We start from the raw sequence: 14978 nt of genomic DNA, 5'->3' as shown, positions 1-14978 counted from the left end.
ACTGGCTAAGTGTTAGGCGCCCTCTGCTGAACAAAGTGAGAATTTCAGTGAAACCTTTGAAATCGGTTACACAAAGATCTCACTCATCTTCTATACCACCTCATCCTGTATTCAGGGTCGCAGGGACCTGGAGCCGATCCCAAGAGGCTTAGGGCACGAGCCAGGGTACACCCTGCACAGGGTGCTAATCCATCGCAGGGCACACACACATTTGCACCCATTCACACACTACAGGCAATTTGGGAACATCAATTAACCTAACCTACATGTCTTTGAATTGTGGGAGGAAACCCATCAAGCACAGGGAGAACATGCAAACTCCATGCGCACAGAGATGGGAATTGAGCCTTGCCGGGAATCAAACCCGGACCCTGGAGATGCAAGGCGACAGTGCTACACAAAGATCTCAATTATATAAAATTATTTTAAAAGGACTCACCAGAGTTGAAAGCATGAATTATTTTTAATCATTGTGAAAGTAAAACGAGATATTTACAGACATGTTTCTCACTTGAAATACATACAAATAAAATAAAAATAGAATACAACCTTGAAAAATTTACTAACTATTCTTAAATCTGCTTAAAAAAAAAAAAAAGGAAGAACAAGAACAATAATAAAAAGTCAAATTATAAACAAGGTACCAAATGCTATTTGGGGAGATACAGTATATGCCGATATGCAGTTATAAACAGCAAGTTGTAATCATCAGCACCGAAATACACATACTAATCGTCATGATGGTAAACAATGGTAAAAGCTATGTTAAAATTAATCTCCAGAGGTAATTCTGTGACTGAGGGAGAATTTATTACCAAACAAAGCTGGTGTGATTTTAACTTAATCACTAGAACAAAAACAACAAAAAAAAAAAAGATAAACCCAACAGATATGTAACAGTAGATTAGTTTATGTAAAAAAACAAACAAAAAAAAAAAAAAAACATGAAATGTGCTGTAGGATAAATTTTTTTAAATTAAATTCACTTCAACCTCAAGCCTAATCTTAACCAAAATAATCTTTTGGTAATAATTTATGTTAGAAAAGTAGATCTATGGAAGCCTAAAATGGGCAACTTGAAATTTAAATATTTTTCCTATTTTATTTGTGAAAATCATTGGTTACTACATCCATTATGATTACAGGTAAAAGCATTACCTTTGCCGTTTTTTTTTTTTTTTAAGTACTTGCAAACTAAGATTTTCCGTGTCCTCACCACTTCAGGTTATAAAGTTGCCCGATGAGACAAAGTTGGGGTGATGTTAGTGTCATCAAGAGGGACTAATAAAAGAAATTATAATGATATGATTTTACCTTGTACCACATTAATTCAGTTTCGCAAAATTCAAAACAGAAAACAGACACGCACACAATGCAGCATTTAAAAACGCAATGATACACACTCCAGAGTGAATGACAGAATCGTCACTGCTCACAATTAGGATAATATTTGCCCTTTATAACAATACTTTACAAATTAATACTGCGGCCATAGTGTTGTGCAACACTCGCTAAACCCGTGAGGATGTTCTGAAGAGAACACGGGACTGAACCTGAAAACTACGAACAGTGGACGAAGGGGACGGCAATACATTATGTAGTGAAGAATTCTGGTGCGTATCTAATAAAAATAGCTAACTAACGTTAACTACATACTTGTTTAAAGTTAGCTAATTTTAACATTTGTTTTCCGTTTTTTTTTTTATCATGAAATGCAACATGGGCTAAGGTGGCAAATGTCCACTAGGGTTATTGGATGCTTTCGTTTAAAAGCGGGTTCGTCTTTCACGCATACACACTTTTAGCATTACTGTTTACAAACGTACTTTAACCGTTGATCTATAAATAAAAAAATAGAACAGACACTGCAACTTAAAGTAGAAGACACATCTTTTATCTTAATTATCTTAATTGGGGCTTTCTTTTAATGTACAGTTTAGCATAAAATAGTCACTGGCCATAGTCAAGTATAAAAACTAACTTTTTATACAAGTCCCTAACATTAGCTAGCTTGCTAATAAAACTTAACTGTTAGCCTTATAATATTAAAAATTCTACAGCAATTAAATTAAATGCTCACCATCTTTAATCATCTTCACCACAAAAGATAATAACTAGCCTAATTTTAACCAGTACGCGAGCACTTCTTAAATTTTTTCTTTTTTTTCTTAAATCCTTAAAAAGAAAGCGTTTTGCTAATTGGTTCTTACTTGAGGTAATTACACAGCGTAATAGTTTGGCTAATAGCAGTTAGCTGGCGACAAAGGTAATTTCAATTTCGGGTAGTTGAATTTAGCTTAATATGCCTACTTAATATACACTAAATAAAAAATAAAAAAAATAAAAGGCTTATGGTGATGTCACATGGTCAGCTGTGTGATCTATGAGCCAAATAAATTTAAGCTCCTCCTACCGTCAGGTGCAGAAAAGTTGTTAGCTTTAGTGCTAACAAAACACTGAGAATCCAGATTCGCAGGGTCCAGCTTTGACAACGTTCAACACAATCGATCAATGACGTTCTTCATCATGGCTGATGTGGGTGGATTTGTGTGCGAGTGTGTGTGTGTGAGAGGGAATGTGTGTTTGGAGCATGTATTCTCAATGTGCCTACTAAGAAAACAAATCAGTCTAGATAAAAGATTAAAAGCATGCTCTCTTCGTCATACTCTGTCAGTTTCGATTGCTCCTCTGTCCGATCTCTGGAGGTTTCTGACGCGGTCGAGCACCCAGTCGATGTTAGGCCGCTCCTGAGGGTTCGTCACCATGATGGAGCTCAGGAGCGTCTGGAGTCCTTCAGAATAGCTGTTACAGAGCCAACAGAGCTACATTAGCATAATGGCTCACTAGCATAACGGCAGCCAAGCTAATTGTACAACAACCTAAAAAGATAATCAAGTAATTCCTGAATCTTCATAATTTTCACTAACACTAGCTAGCTATGATGATTCATGATATTAAATATAATTATAAATAAAGATTTTTTACTGGTGATATAATAGGATTTCTGAAGTAACAGTCATATTCCCTGCTAATGCCTGACAGACAGGATTTGTTATTCATAAACATTCATAATCTACACTGCTAATGCTAGCTAGCACTGGTAGCCTGACAGACATTTGAAATAGTTTTCATAATGCTGTAATACTGCTAATACTCGATCGCTAGGTAACGCGACTGGATTAAATTACTGTCCTCATATGCTAAAGCGCTAAAACAAAAGATTTCTGAGAGGATTTATATGCAGGTAAAATTAGCTGGGTACAATAGTAAAATGTACAGGAATTGTAAGAGTCCTTTCAAAAATGTTTATGACCTTCTTCGTTAATGGCACGTAGTTAGCATTTAGTGGCTAATCTGACAGGATTTCTAAGCGTAGCTTGCTAGCTAACATGACAAAATTTCTGAAAGAGTCTATGTGTACAATATACAAAGAATTGTTTTTCCATTTACAGTGATGACACAACCTAGCTAACTAAAGATAATCTGACAGGATTTCTGACCTGCATGGTTGTGGAATGGCGACCGGGTTTTGGACAGCCAGAGCGACGCTGTCTCCTTTCTGAAATATCAGATCGTACGGTCCTTCCAGCATCATCATAGAGTACAGCACACACCCTAATGACTGACAACACACACACAGTCAATGAATGTCAGAGGGAAATTGAGTTGAGTACAGATTACATGTAATAGACGCTTACGGTTAGCAGTTTAGCATTGCTGTGTAAACTGCATTTCTACATTATTTGAAAGTATTAAATGTTTGCTAACGATTTGCTTATACGATTTCAGACAGTATTACTCTGTAAAGCCATGGCACAACTAAAACTAGAGAAAACTTACACTACTTTTAGCCACTTCATGCTTCATTTATGATTATGAATAGAAAAATCGCTAAGCCGTGCTAAACTGGTAGCCATTTTCTCCCATTATTCATTAGCTACATTAGCCTCACACCATAGCTCCAGGAAATAATTACTTTTCATAGCTCTCTCACCCAAATATCTGTCTTTTCGTCAATGATACAATGACTCTCCACGTTGAAAAGCTCTGGCGCCCTGTAGGAGATGGTGCATCTCTGAGCTGCCCAGTCCTGAGCAAGAAATAAAAACCAGAACAAAAATAAAAGTGAGAGATTTTGAACAAAACTGACCATTTAAAAGAACAGATGATTTGTTCTCCTACCTGTACAGTCATGGCCTCTCTGGAGCCCTTAACTTCGATCCGGGCTTTGTTCATAGAACCAAGGTCCATCAGAACCGGCTTGTCGTTCTCCTCCAGCAGCACGTTGGTGGGCTTCAGGTCTCTGATCATTACAATCAATTAGTTACAGTGAATTAGATGAACAAATAAGTTTTATCACTTAGGCTAATATAACTTTGTAGTTTTTAAATTTAGCAATTTTACTTTCTTTAATAAATTAATTTTGTAAGAAGAACCAAATGTTTAATATTTAAATTTTTACTATATTATAATTTTCACATTAGCAATGGGAATCAGGAGCCAATTTTATTTGTTTTGCAATTTTTCTTCTATTTATTGTTACAATTGTAAACAAACTTAGCAAATAATTTGCTCCCACAAAACAGGATGCTGTGCTGCTAATGTGTGGATAATTTACAGTGTACCACCTACTTCCTTATGAAGGAACTGCAATAATTTACCACTACAAATCGATTTTTCCGCTATCTCTAAATCACAAAGTAAATTAACATGGCTACCTGTTACATGTACTAAAATGTAATACGCGTTTTGTACATAATAATTTCATGTTTCCAAGATGAACATGAATAAATTATGCTGTATTTGCATAAAATGCAACAACTTAACATGTATTAGATTCAATCATTTTGAGATAAACCAAAGAGATCTTTGGTTCAATATCAGAGCAAACATTGCGAAAAGATATCGCGAGAAGAGAACACTGTGTTGAAAAGACAACGTTTGGCGGGCGTGTGGAAAAGGTAAGCAGGAATTAATTCCCATCTTTCTAAATAGAAACGAAATACTGAACATAAATGTCACCTGCTGTTTAGCGATGTTTAGTCACGTTATTTTGGTTTAAGCTATTTCTTGTATTTTTAATCACACTTAAAATACCGACGGTTATATGCGCGTGCTTAATCTGCAGTTCGGTTCTGGTTTCGGTCTGTTCTCATGAATTGTGAACCGAGAGGAACAAAGTATAAATATTTTAATTTGATAAATTAAGTATCATGAATTTTAATTGAATCTATCTCTGTATTTTTTCACAGCAGTTTGTGACTGAAAAGTTTCCCATTAATACTCATTTGTGGCGTTTTATGTTTTGTACATCTTTTCAAATTGAGGCTTCATTTGTAAGTTGGTGTAAAATAAAAAAATCTGTTTTATCCCGTTTGTCTTATGCTTCCTTCCTTCACAGAATTCTGTTGACCAGGGCTTGAAATTTAAATTTACAGTGGAACCTCGGATTACGAGCTTAATTTATTCCGGAAGTGGGCTCGTATTCCAAAACACTCGTAAACCAAATTTAATTTTCCCATAGGAAATAATGGAAACTTAAATTATTCGTTCTACAGCCCAAAAAAATATATACATAAAAATAATTAATACAAAATATAAAGTAAAAATAAAACAAATTAACCTGTACTTTACCTTAAAAAAATGTAAAATTAAACCCCGACAGATAAGGGTTTTCGTTTGTGCATGCAGAGTGTATGTGTGTAAAATGTGCGCGTGCGCGCACACACACACACACACACACACACACACACACACACACACACACACACACACACTAACGTATAGACCGTTTTTAAAACCATTTAAAAATTAGCAAGGAACATTCCTAGTCACACTCACGTGAGCGCATACTAACAGGATCACTGCTGTAAGTAAAACAACAACAACAAAAAACAAATTAAACAGCTCCTCACCTTTAAAAACAATCGCGACAGAGAAGAAGTTTGTGTGTTTATTTGGCAACCTGAGAGGAGAGGGGATGAAGGGGGGCTCGCTCGTGTTTACAGCCCCCTTCTCTCAGGTTGCCAAACAAACACACAAACTCTCTGCCTTACACAGACACAAACACACACACTCAAAAACACTGCAGGCACTAAGACCCAGCAGGGGAGACGATAGGTCTCGGCTTTACAGCTCCCCTTCTCTCAGGTTGCCAAATAAACACACAAACTCTTCTCTGTCGCGACTGTTTTCAAAGGTGAGGAGCTGTTTAATTTTTTGTTGTTGTTGTTGTTGTTTTACTTTACAGTAGTAATCCCGTTAGTATGCACTCACGCGAGTGTGCCTAGCAATGTTCCTTGCTAATTTTTAAACGGTTTTAAAAACGGTCTCTCCGTTAATGTGTGTGTGTGTGCGCGCGCATATGCACATCTCACACACACACACACAGCGCGTGTGTGTATTCACCCAGCAGGAGAGACGATTACCTACAATTCTGCTGCAAGAGAGAGAAAAACCGTTGGCTCACTTGTGATGACGTAACGCTTGTTGTTAAAACAAGAAGCGCATGCGTGAAACATGATACTCGGTGCTCGTTAACTAAGACAATGCTCGTTTTTCAAGTAAAAATTTATTAAAAATTGTTGCTCGTCTTGCAAAACACTCGTAAACCACGTTACTCGTAATCCGAGGTTCCACTGTACTTGAGTTGGATCAAATTAATTTACAACTGAAAATTGTGTTGTACCAACGCTATTCATTTATGTTAACAGTATTAAATTATGTTGGACGCAGCTGTAGTAAATAAGATAAATGAACCTAATAAAATTAATTTGACTAAACCTAAGAACATTAAGTTGGGCCAACAAAATTGCTTAATGCTGAAAGAGAGCCATTAAATCAGGTGGAAATTCTTTCCATAATTTAATTATGTTCATTCAACACGTTATTTTTTTGTGTGCATCTTTAAATGTTAAGAGGCGGAGAATGTCCCTAAATGCCACCACACTGTACACCCCCCCCCCCCCCCCCAAAAAAAAAAACAAAAAAAAAAACGCTGGACTGTTACCCAACATGTCTACCTTCATAATTTTACACTCATGTATACCTTGAGTTAATAATTGGTGAGTGTGCTTGATACCCTGCTAGCAATCCCCTCAGGCAGGTTAGTAAGCAAGGCAGGCTACCGACAAACTCCTAATGTAGGACATGCTTGTTAGCTAATCCATGCTGAGAACTTTACCTGAATTCGTAACGCTAGCAAAATATATATATTTTGTGTTTTTTTGCCTCCACTGTCGAATTGCTAACACAATGCAACAGTTAGAAGTGAATCTACATGTGTTACATGGTACAATTGTCTATTATTTATTTATTTACAGTTAATGTTTCAGATTATCAGTCAACCTAGGACTGATTTAGCAACTGAAACTACCTCAAAAAGTGGAACAGCGTACAAAAAGGTTTCGAGAATAAGCATATCCTCAACAGGCTCAAAAATGAGTCACTGCTAAATTGCTAACAAACAAAATGGCAAACTTTTGTTCATTACAAGCTTTACAACCATTACAAATTACAGTATGCTGCAAGGGGACTACAGCTCACACCATAAAACATTTACAGAAAATGATGTTGGATGACTAGACCCTGCTTTCTTGGCGACATTAGCCTTGAAGCTAGCAGTGTAAAACGTACCTGTGTGCGTATCCCTTGTCATGGATGGCTTTTAGACCTTCACAGATGCCACGGAAAATGTGCAGGATCTGGCTCTCAGGCATGGAGTTACCTTTATCCCTCAGCTTCTCCAGGACGGACCACAGACTTCCTTTCTGCAACAGGACGGAAAAAACACACGTCAAACCTCAACTCTTCTGAAGCAAACATTTTAGATGGTAAACTTTCCCTTAGACTGCCCTGTTTAACCAATATTAGCTATTGTACTATTATCGATAAGTGAGACTGCTAAACTTGGCAACAGTCAACATGTGCTGGTAAAAAAACTGATCCCAAGCTAGAAAGGCTATTTTTTTTTTCAAATCATATTCAGACAGCACTGACTGACCTTGTGGCTCTCTATACATGGTTTGTAATGAATCAAATTCAAAAGTTCAAAATTTGAGGTATTTTTAAAGAAAAGTGGTATTTTTTTGTACATTTACAGTGGGGCAAAAAAAAAAGTATGTAGTGTGCCACCAACTGTGCAAGCTCTCCCACTTAAAAAGATGAATATTAATATAATTTTATATAGTTTAAAAAATATTTTATATAATAATATTATATAAATTTTCATCATAGGTATACCTCAACTATGAGAAAAAAAAATAAGAAAAAACATCCAGAAAATTACATTGTAGGATTTTTAAAGAATTAATTGGCAAATTCTTCGCTAGAATAAGTATTCGGTCACCTAAAAACAAGCAAGATTTCTGGCTCTCACAGACCTTTAAGAGGCTCCTTAATACTTTTTTTGCCCAACTGTATACATTTAGTTAACATTATGCTAGCTGGCACTACCAGCTTTAATCCTCCAGATATCATCATTATGCTAACAGACTTGATCTAGTTGTAATTTCAATAACTATCCAGTTGGCTCTCATTTTTCAGATCATCATCATGACGCTACTTGTCTCCATGCTAGCCTAATTTTCACAGTTTACATTATTGCCATTAATGGACCTGGTTAGAAATGTAGTGATGAAATATTCTCCTGTTTTTAAGACATTGAAAAACTGAGTGTTCCTGTGTAAAGTCTTCTATTAAGCCGGAAACTGCTACAAGCTCGTGTGGTGAACAAGACGTACACTGATATAAGGCAGGAGGAGCCAGGCTTCGCTCTTTCCTCCCCGCTCCATGAAGGCGTGGCCCGTCAGGCTCAGGATGTTGGGGTGGTTGAACAGTCGGTGCATCTCCACCTCCGTCTGTGCCTCCTTCCGTCCCTCGCGGTCATGACACAGGATTCGTTTCAGAGCGTAGAATCGGCCATCCTGTGCTCCTTCTACCAGGTCGACGTAACTGAAACCGCTGAAGGAGGAACATGAAGAAAGAGGAACGTGAGAAAACTGTATTAAACATTTAACCAGACTAGTATGTGTTCTACAAGACATAATATACAGCCTGATACCCAACTTAAATTTAGTTAAATGATAAGTTGAGTTGGAACCAAGTTATCGTTTTTAATTTTCGAAAATTCATCTAGGAGTAGCTGAATATTCACCATTACCATAGAAAGTTTAAGCAACCTCCATCTTTTCATCGCTAACATTAGGCAACATAGCTAGCCAATTCACATTTCACTGTCAGTTGCTCAATGATTTACTGAACATAGCTAAAATTTTCATCTTTTCATTGTTACAGTAGGTTGGTCTGACTGACTGGCTAGCTTATAACATTGGTTCTTTCACTAGTTTTTAGGTACGCACTATTTCACCTGCTCATATCAGACATGACTGGATCAAAACCAAAAAGTTATTATTTTATTTTTTACAATTTTAAGAACTTAAACATACTTAAAAAAATTTAAACTGCACCATAACACCAAAGTTTAATACCTTAACTTTATTCAATAGCTTCATTGAACATTAATTAAAATGTAGCTTACACCGTATAACATTACTCCTTTTAGCATTTAAACAATAATTTAACCTTTAACTCATAATTAAATTAAATAAAAAGCTAATTTTTTTCTAAGCATCACATATCCGTCACTGTACCACCTGTAGGATTATAAAGAAACAGTAATGTTTTACCGTCTCAAACACCTTCAGAGTCTTACGGGGTTGAGTGGAGCCTCTAATGCGAGGATGTGCGACTTCCAACGAGACACATTAGCACATGTGTTGTAAAATTGGTATAGGAGTGTGTAACAAGAGGGTGCAAGTATAATTCATTTGCAGATTTTGGATAAAAAGGCAGATCGGAGATTTTTAACCTGCGCGACCTTTGATTATGTAGTGCCATAAAGAAAAAAATGCATTTCTGTTGTGGAGAATTTCGTGCACCTGGTATAGAATTGGTTATACCTGAGGCTCATGAGAGATCAAGCTGACAAACAGTCAATTCCGCACATGTCCTGATCTATCCGGACACTGTATTATAAATGTAATAAATGTTTTTTTAAAAATTAGATAAACGCAAGTTACATTTTAAAATAGTACGCTACGAAAGCTGTTTTCCACTGTATTGGACTGTGAACTCTGTTGAGGATTTTCCGAAATTAGGATTATTCACCCTCAGGACAGCTTTACAGGACAGACATTTTCTATCATCGTGCTCCTGGACTGATTCATTGAAACCAGTGAGGCGACTCATTTCTCCCGCCGGTTCATAACTGAGGAAATTCGCAACTCGAATGTTCTTCAATCGGGGACTAACTGTACATTTAATCTTCTCTTACAGTGTTCCTTCGAGACCTTGTTACAGAGACAAACACTGCCTGGTTAATAATTAAAACACACACAAACAAATAAATAAATTAAACAATTTGCTTAATTTTGCCTTACCCCTCATCAAGTTTCTGGATGAAGTAGTATCTCTTGTCGTCGATGGTGATGGAACTGCGAGAGCAGATACACAGTGCGTGTCCCATCCTCGACCTAGCATTGCTTACTCATCGGGAAAAACTGCCACACACAATACAACACACACACAAAATTCAGTTCATCAGAAATTACTGTACATACTTATAAGCAAGTATGAACAAAAAAAAGTTTAAGTTTATGCCTTTTTTGAAAAACTGTTAATCATCTTTTTCTTTTTTTTCTTTTTGTAATGCATTAGCAGGTTCTAACTCAACACTTTCACTACAGTCTGTTTAAGACTGACAAATTTTTCCCTTTTTTCCATAAATACCCGTCTGCACTCGAGCGGTGTCCAGAAAGCTGAGCTTTAAGCAACAAGAATTTTCCAGTCAGGTTAAAAAAGAGAGAAAGAGAGAGAGAGAGAGAGAGAGAGAGAGAGAGAGAGAGAGAGCGCTGCTAAATTATTTAATAGTGTGGACACCTGCCTCAAGTTGCAGCAGGTAGATAGATAAATATGCAAGGTATGCAGTACTTCGGGTTGACGTTAAAGCATACACAGTATACAGGACTCTTCTGTATACAGAAAAAACATGGATCTTGAGGCGAATGTGGCTCCTAAACCAGGCAAACCCATGTAGCCAAACAGATTTAAACTTAGTTTTAATTTAGCCAGATTAACATTATCTGATAATGATGACTGAAAATTGACTCAGTCCAGCCGGATTGGCTGTATCTGAGAGCTTTCACTGGTCCATGTAGAGGAGGCAGATTTTGTCAGACAGGGAATGAGGAAAAGTCAAAGTTTTCGTTTGGCCCTTTAGTTTTCTTGTCGGTTGTTGATGTTCGCTGAATAATGTCAACTAACTATAGCTAGCAAGCCGGCTAAACTATGTCACACCCGTCAATTACCGCACAACTGGACCAGTACTGGATAGTTGCAACTCTCTGGATAAAACTAGTTGCAAAATAAAAACATCAGGTGCACTGGTGGCCATTTCAGTCGCCATCTAGATTCCTGATATCTCTGTGACTAACCATGTTAACATTTGGTTTAATTCAAGTGCAATTTTGTTTTAAAGTAACAAAGCTAGCAAATAAGTAAGTAGGCCAAAAATAAATAAATAAAAGATTGAGCCTAGACCAGAGTGATGGGCGTGTCAGGGTAAGAAGGGAAGTGCATGAAGCGATGCACCAATCATGCATAGTGTCCACTGTACAGGCCTCTGGAGACAGTGTTATGATCTGGGGTGGCTTCAGGTGCTCAGGTCTAGACTTAGCAACGTTATGGGGCAATAAAATAAAGTCCACCGACAACCTGAATGTACTGAATAAGCAGATTATCAGGTTATCTGTGAAGTTATTTTTAATCCCTAATAGGATGAGCATTTTCCAGGATGTAAACTGTGAAGTGTGGTTCTGAGATTGAAAATTGTGTGTGTTTATTATCATTATTATAATTATTGGTTTAACTCAGGGCTCACAATAACCATGAACAAAATCTTGGGGAAAAAAAATCAGACCACACAGATGTGTAGTAAACCCTCCTTATCACCGACCTTTCTGCGGTGTGTTCTGTGGGCTTCATGACGCTGTTTGTTTACTAATGTTCACTAACAAACCTCTGAGGGCTTCACATAACAGCTGGATTCAAACGGAGATTAAATTACACACAGGTGTACTCTATTTACTAATGAAGTGACCTCTGAAGGCAATTAATTCCACTGGATTTTAGTTAGAGGTCTCAACATAAAGTGGGGGGGGGGGATGAGGAAACAAATGCACACCACACATTTATTTGTATATAAAAAAAAAAACCATTAGAATTTTACTTCACAGTTAACTGCCCCTTTGTGTTGGTCAATCACATAAAATCCCAATAAAACACATTTACGTTTGTGGTTGTAACGAAATGAAAAAAAATTTGGGAAAAGTTCAGGGGGTGTGAATACTTTTGCAAGGCAATGTTGCATAAAGCTCCATCAAGTAAGACAGTTCTTGCCTCCTACCGTTTTGTTAATTTGATTGGTTCAAGTTTAAATACATTTTACAGCAGCTCACTTGTACACATCAAAGACAAATATCATGTCCGGATTTTTCTCCAGGATCAATAAAGTAAGTATGTATCTATCTATCTATCTATCTATCTATCTATCTAGGTTTTAGAGTTGTACCAGTGTTGTCTTCAAATTAATTTGTGATAAACTCCATAAAAACAGACACCCATGCTTCTTCCTCAATTTTTAACAAGTCAGGTGACTGAATATGCCTTTACTGGAAAATTTGCATGAATTTTTGAACTTTAAGGCATGTATTTATTTTGATCTTCTTTATTTGAACTACTTTTTTCAATTCTAGGTCACAGGCAGTCATGTAAGCATTTCACTGTAAATCATACTCTGTATGGCTGTGTATGTGACAAAGGGGTGTGTGTGTAGGGGGGGGTTGTCATGCCATACTAATTATTTTAACTCAATTCATTAATACTTACTTAATTCTGTGCTATTAAAATGATTATATATTGATTGTATACAAAATTCCGAATTATATATATATTCTGAAAATCCGAATATATATCATTAAACTAAGTGCACTAATTAGTTAAAGAGAGAGAGAGAGAGATACAGATGGATGGAAACGCAGACCCAATCGATTTGGAACGCACCCTTTAACGTTAGCTGTAAGACAGTATCCATGTTAAACACAACATATTCCAAAATATACCATATAACCTAAACACTCATTACATTCATGATTTACGTTTTTTTTTATGTTTCGCCTTAATCTATAAAATGGTACTAATTACTATATATCGAGCGAAAACCGCTATTACTGGCCATTTCGCTTTAAAAGAAAAATAAACCGTTCATCCTAAAAACGACAAGCGTTGAATCTGACGTCATCAAATAGAATAACGACTATATCGTAGGTTTTTTGTTTTAACCCAAACACACACGCGCGTATTTACCTTCGTGGGTCAGGATTCCAACCTCCTCCGCTGTGGTGCTACAACAAGCACGAGACTTCCGCGTACACTACGAGACGCACATCCGGGTTCTGCGTGACGTGGCCCTGAATCTCAGCGCGCCTGCGCATCACGGTTAACCGGTTCAGTACCTATTATATACGTTTAAAGCTTCGCGCGCTTTTAAAGGCGCAGTAGTCATTACGTAATCGTACAAAAAGCCCGGAAGTAAAACATATACTTCAAGGCATATTAAGTACATTATTAGTAATATATTTCCTTTAAAGATCGTCAGCCATCGCACCATTATTGACGCTATCGTGTGACTGTTATTTTTTGTGTATATATTTTGTCATGTTGAAGTGTGTACACATTTTTTGAGAAATTTACCTACAGCCAGTGTATACACACTTAAACATAAAAAATATAAGCAAAAAAAAAATAACAGTCATGGTGGCATCAATGATGGTGCGACGACTGATGTTCTTATATACTGTATGTCATATATATGTATATATACAAGGTTTCATCAAAAAAAAAATTCAAGATTAGTTTTGTAATCCACCAACCAATAGCAGCATAATGCTGCACTTACTGTCACAGGGAGCACCTAGCTTTGTGAGTCAGTGAGTGTGCCAAAAGACATTGTCCTGTGTACATCCAGTGCGACTGGTGCTATTCTGACCATGTGCGTTTCCACATGTGCTATTTTATAATGGACAGCAAATTAGAACAAAGAGCGAACATGAAATTCTGCATGAAATTGGGCAAATCTGACAGACATTTAACATGATTCTGCAAGTTCATGGCGATGCTGCAACAGGTCGTGCGAGGTGTTTTGAATGGCACGTGCGCTTCAAAAGCGAAAGAACATCTGAAAGACGATGAGAGATCAGGAAGATACTTCACTTGTAAAGCTCTCCACAAACGAGTCTCTCACCGGAAACATGATCTCACTTCCACACTTACCAGATTTAGCTCCTGTGGACTTCGCCTACTTCTTAAAAATGAAGAACCAGTTCAAATGTCTGCATTTTGACACTATCGCGGAGATCCAGCGCGAATCACAGAAGGTGCTTTGAAAAGAAGACTTCCAGGACAGATTCCTGAAGTGGCAGGAACGCTGGGAGTGCAGTTCTCCCGTCAAACCTTTTTAATACCACCACATATAGTTTAGAAAAGAATGATTTGAAAATCTGTTGTCCAATCTGCAATGTTTGTGTATTGATGCAGCTCCTGTGTGTTCTGTGCCATTGTATGGATGGACGCTACTCTACAAGCTAATGTAAATTGTAGGGCTGGGGTTCGGTTGAAACATGATACCTAATGCTATGTGCTACAAAGCTTTAAAACATGTAGCCAAAGACACTGCAACATTTTCTTTTTCAAAAAAGTGTAATTATTGGCATGTAAATATGTTTTTTTTCTGCACACCACTGAAGTCCTTATATATTTTCTTTGAAACAGTCAGATTTAATTAAATGGACTTTGGCGCATTAGTGGGTCTACAGTAGCAAATTTTAATAATCTTAAAATCTAGCAAAATGTTCAGGGGGAAT

General features: G+C 37.0%; 1 protein-coding gene across 1 annotated transcript; it reads right to left on the bottom strand.

The window, feature by feature from the left end:
- Positions 1-1188: 1188 nt before the first annotated feature.
- On the bottom strand, positions 1189-13544 carry stk16 (serine/threonine kinase 16). Its single transcript, XM_053477228.1, has 8 exons — positions 13423-13544; positions 10440-10559; positions 8742-8961; positions 7636-7769; positions 4183-4303; positions 3995-4090; positions 3501-3622; positions 1189-2802 (listed from the first exon to the last, which is right to left on the bottom strand). Exons 2-8 carry the CDS (start codon positions 10523-10525, stop codon positions 2661-2663), a joined length of 921 nt encoding a protein of 306 aa, XP_053333203.1. The 5' UTR covers positions 10526-10559; positions 13423-13544; the 3' UTR covers positions 1189-2660.
- Positions 13545-14978: the final 1434 nt, after the last annotated feature.

The sequence above is a fragment of the Clarias gariepinus genome, chromosome 18 (genome assembly GCF_024256425.1).
Source record: "Clarias gariepinus isolate MV-2021 ecotype Netherlands chromosome 18, CGAR_prim_01v2, whole genome shotgun sequence".
NCBI lineage: Eukaryota > Metazoa > Chordata > Actinopteri > Siluriformes > Clariidae > Clarias > Clarias gariepinus.
Note: the sequence above shows the minus strand (reverse complement) of the source record. Positions and strands in the feature narration are given on the sequence as shown.

Bases quoted from the DNA above. Each gene is read 5' to 3' on its own strand.
- stk16 (XM_053477228.1), bottom strand. From the start codon at position 10,525: ATGGGACACGCACTGTGTATCTGCTCTCGCAGTTCCATCACCATCGAC. The intron at 8,962-10,439 runs GTAAGGCAAAAT...TTCCTCCTTCAG, and splicing joins ATCCAGAAACTTGATGAGGG to CGGTTTCAGTTACGTCGACC. The intron at 3,623-3,994 runs GTGAGAGAGCTA...GTGTGTTGTCAG, and splicing joins ACGAAAAGACAGATATTTGG to TCATTAGGGTGTGTGCTGTA.